This window comes from Poecilia reticulata, unplaced genomic scaffold (assembly GCF_000633615.1).
Source record: "Poecilia reticulata strain Guanapo unplaced genomic scaffold, Guppy_female_1.0+MT scaffold_662, whole genome shotgun sequence".
NCBI lineage: Eukaryota > Metazoa > Chordata > Actinopteri > Cyprinodontiformes > Poeciliidae > Poecilia > Poecilia reticulata.
In genome coordinates, this window is record NW_007615411.1 from 1 (window position 1) to 10495 (window position 10495).

The 10495-nt window shown below is 38.8% G+C and overlaps 1 protein-coding gene across 1 annotated transcript; it reads left to right on the forward strand.

The window, feature by feature from the left end:
• Window positions 1–1297: 1297 nt before the first annotated feature.
• Window positions 1298–8671, forward strand: LOC103461143 (talin-1-like; the record flags this gene model as incomplete). Its single annotated transcript, XM_008403467.2, has 10 exons — window positions 1298–1495; window positions 2204–2343; window positions 2428–2521; window positions 5339–5428; window positions 5620–5742; window positions 5819–5962; window positions 6052–6213; window positions 6533–6673; window positions 7561–7742; window positions 8461–8671. Coding segments are annotated over 10 exons (1470 nt in total), but the record flags the coding sequence as incomplete, so codon positions are not given.
• Between the last annotated feature and the right edge of the window lie 1824 nt (window positions 8672–10495).

A 10495-nucleotide genomic window follows, 5' to 3' on the forward strand; every position in this document is an offset into this window, starting at 1 on the left:
AATCTGTTTATTGCTTTTTTGTATTTTAAACAATGTGCAGAGACAGGTAGCCCACACATGTGTACAAAACACCATGCAAAAACATCAAAAATAAACAACATATAATCTGTTTATTGCTTTTTTGTATTTTAAACAATGTGCAGAGACAGGTAGCCCACACATGTGTACAAAACACCATGCAAAAACATCAAAAATAAACAACATATAATCTGTTTATTGCTTTTTTGTATTTTAAACAATGTGCAGAGACAGGTAGCCCACATATGTGTACAAAACACCACGCAAAAACATCAAAAATAAACAACATAAACCTTCAAGATGGCAAACTTATAGGTAAATTAAATTGAGACTCTATTTTAAGTTATATCAGGGCTGCCTGTATGATGAGATTTAGACTAAGAGTTTGAAGAATAGTCCACAAGCGGTACCAGGTGATGTTTGTATTAATGTCCTTGAGTCAAGGCCATTTTACATCGATAATTACATTTTTGACACTTTTCATACAATTAAGTAGCCTTGGATAGACACTTATTTAATTAAGATAGAAGTTTTGGTAACACTTTATTAGACGGGGTGTGCATAAGACTGACATGACACTGTCATAAATGTGACATAACACCTGTCATGAACATGAACTATTCTTCATGAATGTTTATGACTGTTGTCATGAAGTGTCATTTGGTAAATAATGACACTTTTCATGCAAAATTGCATGAAAAGTGTCAACTTTGCATTATTTGGTAAATATTGACACTTTTAAAAGCAAAGTTGCATTAAACTTGCATCAAACGTTCATTAACATTTTCAGCATTTCATTAGAAGTGTCATTATTTACAGAATCACACTTAATAACAGTCATAAGCATTCATGAAATCTCATTCATCTTCATGAGAGGGGTTACGTCACGTTTATGACAGTTATATGTCAGTCTTATACACACCCCGTCAAATAAAGTGTTACCGAAGTTTTTAAAAATTTATTGCTGTGCATTTTTAAACCATTTGCTACACTTCCTTTTTTCTTAAATTTCCTTCAACTTTGTCCAAAACAACATCTCTGTTCTTTTTTCTGAGTTTGAGCTTAAGGGGAAGGGAGTAGTGTAATTCTAGCTATAAAATCTGAAGAAGTATTTCATGACTAGAGTAAACGATGGACACTACTTTATATTTTTCCAAATTTAAGGTAAAGACCTCTTTCTAACTTGTGCATTCTCAAGAAAAAAAACATGAGTTTTTTTTTTATTTTTTTATTTCGCTATGCCCCTTTCAACATTGGTATTCTCTCTCTAACCTTGCAGTTCCCGTCCAGTGGACGAAGTTTCCAGGAAATTCAGGCTCAGCTGAATGAGGTGGCAGCTGGCCTTAACCAGTCAGCCAATGAGGTGGTCCAGGCATCTAGAGGGACCACCCAGGACCTGGCCAGGGCTACCAGCAAGTTTGGACAAGACTTCAACACCTTCCTGGATGCTGGGGTTGACATGGCTGGAACCTCCCAGGTAGGATTAGATAAGACTGCCACAGAGGTCATTTTGGTTAAGTCACCATTTGGAGACAAATGATCCATAGTAGCAGGAGTATTTGATTACTAATGAGATAGCAAAGAGCTATTAGAAAATATAGGAAAGAAGTTACAGGAAACCAAACTAGTGGAGCACAAGCAAAGTGAACAAATTTCAGCAAAGATTCTAACATATGACAAGTAGTTGAACTCTGTGGCAGAGTTAAACTGCCATTAAACGCTCATTACTGAATTCGTTTTTTTGGTCATCATCATGAGAAATGCTCTCTGTTAAATGGAAGCTGTTAATAAAACATCTGCCTGGGGATAAAAGACAGAAGTATTTCATACCATCAAAAAAGAATCTCTTTTTTTTTTACTATCCAGCAGACATGAAGAAACTGAGACTTTTCCGTTCTGCAGTGTCCAGTTATTTAGTTATTTTCTTATACAAATTTGGATTGTGGTTTTTAGTATTCCAAAAATGGCATCTTCTGTTTAGGGTTTTAAGAAGCAGGTAAGCTCACATTTATTCATTTTGGTTTTTAAAAAACTCTGCATGTTGTTATCATGTGTGGCTTAAGCGTTCATAAAACTGGTCAAACTTCTGATTTAAATTCTCCTGAACATTCAGTAGCTTTATTCAAGAAGAAACATTTAGTGCTCTAACTGAATTCAAACTTTCAGCCTTTCTTGTCTCCTGTAGTCCAAAGAGGATCAGACACAAGTAGTGTCCAACCTGAAAACTATCTCTATGTCATCAAGCAAGCTGCTGCTTGCAGCCAAGGCTCTGTCCACCGACCCCAGCTCACCCAACCTGAAGAACCAGCTAGCAGCAGCAGCTCGGTGAGAAATCCTCTCCCCTTTGTAAGACTGTGCCTTCTCCATAGCTAGTCTGTACTTAACATGTGTGAGTCTTTATGTCTCCAGGGCAGTAACAGACAGCATCAACCAGCTCATCACTATGTGCACTCAGCAGGCTCCAGGTCAGAAGGAGTGTGACAACGCTCTCAGAGAGCTGGAGGTAATATCTGTTATGCTAGAGCTGCCATTCACGAGTCTCCATATAACTTTATACCACATGTGTCAACTCACGGCCCGCGGGCCACATCCGGCCCGCAAGACCATTTTACATTATTGTTATTAATGGCCCGTCGATATGAACAACGCCGTCTCATCCCTAGACGTCATATTCTGACGTTTTAGTCACTGCCGCGCTTGCGTGGGATGCAACGCATTGTGGGAAGCGTTGCATCTCACAATGCAATGCTTCGGCTGCCTTGCTGCGCACCTCCCGCGTCCATTCAGTCTTGCTATTACAAGATATCGCGCAGATAGCCGGTAGCCGAAGATACCCCTCACAATGGCGAAGAGAAAACTTGATTCTGAAAACGGAGCCTTTAATAACCGATGGGAGGCTGAGTATATGTTTACTGACGTTGCCGGTAAACCTGTGTGTCTCATTTGTGGCACTAATGTGGCTGTAATTAAAGAATTCAATCTAAGACGGCACTTCGAGACAAAACATAAGAATAACCTGAAAGACCTGGATGCAGAGCAGAAGAAAGAGAAAGCAGAAGAGTTAGAGAAGAATCTGACACTCCAGCAGACGTTTTTTACCCGTGCAAAATCTCAAAGTGAAGCTGCTGCGAAAGCAAGTTTTATCATGGCGGAGGAGATCGCCAAATCAGCCCGGCCATTTACGGAGGGAGAATTTCTAAAGAGCTGCATGATCAAGGTGTTCGACGTCTTATGTCCAGACAAAAAGCAGATGCTGGCAAATATAACCATGAGTAGAAATACGGTTAATGATCGAATTTGTGAGATGATATAAGAGCACAGTTGAGTGAAAGTAGCAAAGACTTCATTGCCTACTTACTCTCTTGCTGTGGATGAAAGTACTGACATGACTGATACTGCACAACTGGCTATCTTCATCCGTGGAGTGGACTCCAATTTGCGCGTAACAGAGGAAGTAATGGACATTAAATCGATGCACGGGACAACGACTGGAAAAGATATTTTTGAAAACGTATGTCAAAGTGTAACCGACATGAAACTGCCCTGGGACAAACTTATTGGACTTACAACTGATGGAGCACCGGCTATGTGCAGTGAAAAATGCGGACTAGTGGGAAGGATGCGAGTGAAGATGCAGGAGGAAAACTGTACTGGTGAGTTACCAGCATATCACTGCATCATACACCAGGAAGCACTATGTGGTAAAGTCCTGAAAATGGACCATTTAATGAGCACTGTAACGCAAACCGTAAACTTTATCCGAGCTAAAGGGTTAAATCACCGGCAGTTTCGGTCCTTTATGCAGGAGATGGATTCAGAATTTGCCGACATTTCTTATCATACAGAGGTGCGTTGGCTAAGTCAGGGAAAAGTTCTCAACAGAGCTTTTGAGCTCAGCAACGAAATCTGTCAGTTCATGGACAGTAAAGGAAAAGACTCCACCGTTTTGAGAGATGAAAAATGGAAGTGCGAGTTGGCGTTCCTGGCTGACGCAACAGCTCATCTTAACGCCTTAAATCTGCAGCTCCAGGGACGTGATCGCATGATCACTGACATGTATGAAGCGGTGAAGGCGTTTCAAGTGAAGCTGCTTTTATGGGAGACACAAATGCAACAATGCAACTTGCCTCACTTTCCCTGTTGCCAAGTAATGTTGAGCCAAGTCAGCACAACTGTGTTCCCCAAAACCCACTTTGCCGACAAACTGAGCACACTACGCGCTGAGTTCGCACGGCGGTTTAGTGACTTTGAAGCACAAAAAAGTTTTGAGTTGCTTCGCAACCCATTTGCCGTTGATGTTGAAACTGCACCTGCGCCGATTCAGATGGAACTGATTGAGCTGCAGTGTAATGGGACACTGAAGGCAAAGTATGACACTGCAGGGCCCACACAGTTCATTCGCTCTATCCCTGCAGCAATGCCCCAGCTCCGTCTTCATTCGGCTCAAACCTTGTGCATGTTTGGGAGCACATATCTGTGTGAGAAGCTCTTCTCAGTGATGAAGATTAACAAAACAGCACACAGAAGTCGTCTCACTGATGACCACTAGCAGTCCATCCTGAGAATCTCCACAACACAGGACTTCACACCAAACATAAACCAATTTGTTGCCAAAAAAAGATGTCAGGTGTCCGGCTGGGATCAGAGCAATTGATCAAATCAGAGTCATAAGAGCAAAGAAAACAGAATGATAAGAATTGTTATTTCTGAAAAGCACATATTTTATGTATATTTCCAGGTTTTGTAGCATGTTCATATTTCTACTTTTGACAGGAGATATTTTTAAGGAGAGCAAAATCTTTTGGGATATTTAAGTTTATTTTTTTAATATATACATTGACATAGGAGCAAAGGAATTTGAATGTTATTTTAATGTTAAGTTGTTTAAGTTAAGTTCTAAGTTGTATAATTTAACAAGATATTTTTTATTTAGAGCGAAATAATAAATACTGTATAAGTGATTTAAGGTTTAAATTTAATATTCCTGTCTGTTTTTATTCATATTTATGTTCCAAAAACATTAAGTTTAAGTGTGTTCAATAAATGTTTATCCTGGTTGGCCCGCGACCTTAAGTGTGTTTTGAATTTTGGCCCCTTGTGCAATTGAGTTTGACATCCCTGCTTTATACTATAAAGCAGGGATGTCAAACTCGCTTTATACTATAAAGCAGGGATTTATTGTTGCGAAGCAACAATAAATCCCCTTTCCTGAAGCAGTCATTTTTTAAAACTTTGATACCGATATCCAGTCCATTAAGACTTAGTGTGACATCAACAGTAATAGAAACATAGTTTGCAATAGTTTGGTCTCTGTGTGCAGTCAGTGAAAGGGATGCTGGAGAACCCCACAGAGGCAGTGAATGAGCAGTCGTTCTTCGAGTGCATTGACGGCGTCATGGAGAATTCTAAGGTACATCACACACTCGGCTGCTTTTCTTATCCGATTTAATTACCTTTCTTCAAGGTTTCTCTTATAGACTAAATTGTTGAGGTTGAAAATAAGCCAAGGCCTAAAATGATGCACTGTACTGTCACTGAAACACTAGTAGTAAAAACATGAAAGCTCTCTAGGTGGCACGGCTGATTGTTTGTTCTGGACAGGTTCTTGGTGAGTCCATGGCAGGCATTTCACACAATGCCAAGAATTCTAACCTGCCTGAGTTTGGAGACTCAGTCAGTGCTGGATCCAAAGCATTGTGTGGTCTCACTGAAGCAGCTGCACAGGTAACATACTTTCTCTATAATACTATCTGTTTATTACCGTTGAGAGTTGTGACCAACCACCTGCTGGTGTGTCTAGGCAGCTTATTTGGTGGGAGTGTCAGACCCTAACAGCGTAGCAGGTCAGAAAGGTCTTGTGGATCCCACTCAGTTTGCACGGGCTAACCAGGCTATCCAGATGGCCTGCCAGAACCTGGTGGATCCAGCCTGCACCCAGTCTCAGGTTTGTGGTTACCACATTGCTTAAGCAGGTTTTGGTTTCTTTTAGAGTGATCCTTCATGTGATGAATTGCTCACTTACTCTCTGCTCAGGTTCTTTCTGCAGCGACCATTGTTGCCAAACACACTTCAGCTCTGTGCAATGCCTGCCGCCTGGCCTCTTCCAAAACACCTAACCCTGTTGCCAAGAGACAGTTTGTCCAGTCAGCCAAAGAAGTGGCCAACACCACTGCCAACCTGGTGAAATCTATAAAGGTTTGTACTTTTTCACTTTATGAACAGTAATATGACAAAATCTATCACTTGATTTACAAACATCTTGTTTGTTTGTGTGTACTGATTGCTGAGCTCAGTCCTGTTTGGATTTTAACGCTTGAAATTTGCAGCACATCAAGTAGAAAAATACTTAAATGAGTTTAAAAATGAGTTCCCGAGAACACTGATTGTTGGGAACTAGTTCAGAGGGGCCCATAACTAAGCAACAGTTATCTCGCAGCAAAATGCAGCTCAGAGGTCCAACTAGCCTCTAGAATTGTAGTCTTTTGGAAACTTTTCATTGATGTCTCTTTTGCAGGCTTTAGATGGAGCCTTTAATCAGGAGAACAGAGAGAAGTGCAAGGCTGCTACTGGCCCTTTGATAGAAGCTGTGGACAACCTGACTGCCTTCGCCTCAAACCCAGAGTTCGCCAGCATTCCTGCTCATATCAGTCCGGAGGTTAGTCCTCTCCTAACCTTTCAACTGTATCCTGCTTTCTTAATAAGGCAACACATAGTGTTATTGTGATTACATTTGATTTGGATTATGAGCTATTTCACTTGTCCACTAGTTGACAGTATCCCGTGCCCTAATTTAATAACCAACAAACCTGTGCCTATTGTTTTTTCACTGTCATTAAAAAGTTTTCTTGAGAAACCTAAAAGTTAATAATTTTCTTTTCTCATGATGATACAAGTGAAACATCTTGTTTATCCTTCAGACATGCAAGAATACATCACTAAAATAGAAACTGATGATGCACCAGCAAATTTTTTTGTTCCATTTGAAGCATTAAAACTGTCATTCTTGTTTAAGAATGAATACTTATTATGATTGCTCAACATGCTGCTTGAGCCAGATTTGGAAGGCTGATGCTGAAAGGAGGGCAAACTGTATTGGGTACTGAACATTTTTGAGCAACCTGTTCAGCTGTGTGATCCTTATTTTCACCTTTCAAAAACAAAACAGTGACTCTTACATTTACACTGCAATGACTTTTTGGATGCTAACAACTTAACAGTAATGAGGAATACATTTAAAAACTCCAGGAAAACAGATGAACAACATTTGCAGATGCTGTCTCTGTTGACTAAAAACTTATTTAAGTCATATTTCATAAAACTAAGCAGAAAAACAGCTAATTTATAAAAGGGGATATAAGCATTAATAATTCCAGAGAGACAAATATCCTCCATTAGTTACAGGAAAAGAGACAGGAGGCTGGAATAGCAGAGGAAGTAAACTTGCAGCTTTTAGCCATTGATAACACATATATCACAGTAAAATAGAAGCTGTGCCAAATGTTCTGGAGTCATTTAAAAATGAGTTTAATCCAAACTCTTCAGGGGCACGCAGCCATGGAGCCAATTTTAACAGCAGCACAGATGATGCTGGAGAGCTCGACGGGCCTGATCCAGACCGCCCGGTCCCTGGCGGTCAACCCCAAAGACCCCCCTAAGTGGTCGGTGCTGGCGGGACACTCGAGGACAGTGTCTGACTCCATAAAGAAGCTCATCACGAACATGAGGTATGCTTCAGTCTGACTGCTGTTGCTTCTCATCTCCATATGATGAAACAGATTTTCAGCATCAATTTTTAAACTATAATGCAGAATATTACATGAACAATGTAATATATGCTGTAATATTGAATGATGAAGAAGCATCTTAAAGAAGCATATTGTTGGATTACAATATTTAATTATAGAGGCTTAGGTTCATTCACACAGTGCATTTATTTATTTTTATTTATTTTATTTGTATTTATTCACTTTATTGTTACCATAACAATAATGTCTGTTTATTATAGTTGACATAGACATTGAATTGTATTTCACATGTGGTAAATACAACTCTAAAAGAAGAACACAGCAATACTGTCCATCACTATTATTCAAATCTGTGTTGATTTAGCAGCCTGCTGAAACTACTTTTGTCAGCAAACATTTAAAGCATGTGACTTCTGCCCATCAGTCTCTCTGTGTTGGGGAGAAATTTCTTCCAACTCTTCTTTACAACATTGCTTCAGTTTATTGTTGTAGATTTATGACGACATATTAAACAATGTCTCTCTATGTCAAGACTTTAATCCTAGATTTGGTAACTGTTGTTACCAGTTTTTGTTTGTATATGTTTACAAATTACATTTCTGAGCTAAAGCTATCGCTCCTTAGCATTTATTAGCTTGACTAGAAGTATGTCAGAGTAGCTGCTCATCACTCCTTCCCTCCCACTGTATGTTTGCAGAGAAAAGGCTCCAGGCCAGAGAGAATGTGATGACGCTATAGAGGTGTTGAACGGTTGCATCCGTGAGGTTGACCAGGCCTCTCTGGCTGCAATAAGCCAACACTTAACACCCCGAGATGACATCTCTATGGAGGTAAAGACGGCTCTAAATGCTACTTTTCCTCCTCTGTGGTTCATAATAAGCTTTAAAAGTTGACAAGAAAAAGTTATTTCTAATTAAACAAAGATGTTATTTTGTTAGCTGAGTGCTTTCATATTTTCTTGTTACACACCTTGCCTTTCAAATTTGTATTTTTCATATTTATCTTAGATTTTATTAATGATTTATTTTAGACACTGGTTTGAGTGTGTTCTGTGAAGCACTATTGTAAAGATTATTCAATACAGACAGGAACACATTGACATAATCCAAAAAGAAGAAGGTTTTGCTTGGATAGTTCCCCTTTTTTGTGCTGTTTTACTGTTGGGAAGAAAATTATTTTCTTAAGTTATTCACTTTATATGCACTAGTAATTGTGCTTTGTTAGATTTATTGTGTGAAAATGGTGCACAGGGGTCAGGCCATGGTAGCAGTTAATCACAGCAGTAGCCTCTGCAGTGGCTTTGTCCAGGAAAGGGAGAGAGAGAGAAGAGAAAGTGTAAAAGTCTTCTTGAGGTGTAACAATTAATATATTGTAAGTGGTATTCAGAATATATCCATCTGGTTCCCTTCAACTGACAGTCACAGTTTAAGGGAAGCAGATGTTTCCATTAAATTTAATAGAAAATGAGTAGAGCTCATTTTGTTTTTTACCAAAATATTTTTGAGATTTTCCACTTTGGAAAAACAATCATGTAACTATCTGAACAAATTTTCTTTGTAGTTTGTAGTTATTACATGACAGTAATTATTCTTTCTCATATCAGAGAAATGAAAAACAAAGAAAGAGAAAGAAAGAAAGAAAGAAAGAAAGAAATAAAGAAAGAAAGAAAGAAAGAAAGGAAGAGAAGAAAAAAATGACAGGCATAGGAGCAAAAACAGCTTCTCAAATACAGGGGTATTCAAATAATTACAACCAGGTTAGATATAATTGTACACGTCTAATCAGCATGGCTCACTGCAGGTTCCAGCAAATCAAAACTTAAACCTTCTGACAAGTTTAAGTCCTTAATAAAATGAATGAAAGGACCCCAAATCCACTCAAAAAGATACTGTTTGGATTTTCTAATATATGTTATTTTTTCTAGTGGCAAGTTAGAATGCATCTGCTTTAACCACTGTGTGGCACTAGGTCTGTTGACATTTTTCCAAGCCAAAGCAATACATGTTTTTGCAGATAATGAGCTTATATCTATAAAAGTATGTTCTGATTTACTAAAGTTATGCTTCTCATGGTTTAAAGCTAACAGCAACAATTTAGGATCCAGTGAGATTTGCTTTGAGAGAATTTTTTCAATTATATCTTTCACCTTTGTCCAAAATGCATTGATTTGTCTGCATTCCAACATGCAGTGTATGAGAGTCCCTTTAGAATTACACTTTATGCAAAGATCTGGGATGTTTACTGATATTTGATGATAGGTCCATATTCCAGTTTATACGCTTATTATTTGAGTTCTCTAATGAGTTAGAGATCAACAAATTATAAAAGTCTGAAATTAATGCCCTTTATTGATTTATTCCAAATCATAAATTTTTCAAGCGATGTAAGGGGAGGCTTGTTGAGATTACTGGGGGCTCATTTTTACCACCTTATAAGTACTTTGGGTAGTTATCCAAAAACTATGATTTTTCAAAACCTTTAAAAGGTCAAACTACTATATATCAGCACCATTTTTTTTTTATAAATTACTTTTCATTATAAAGATTGGGCTGCACAGTGGTGCAGTTGGTAGAACTGTTGCCTTGCAGCAAGAAGGTTCTGGGTTCGATTCCCGGCCCCTGTCTTTCTGCATGGAGTTTGTATGTTCTCCCTGTGCATGCGTGGGTTTTCTCCGGGTACTCCGGTTTCCTCCCACAGTCCAAAAACATGACTGTCAGGTTAATTGGCCTCTC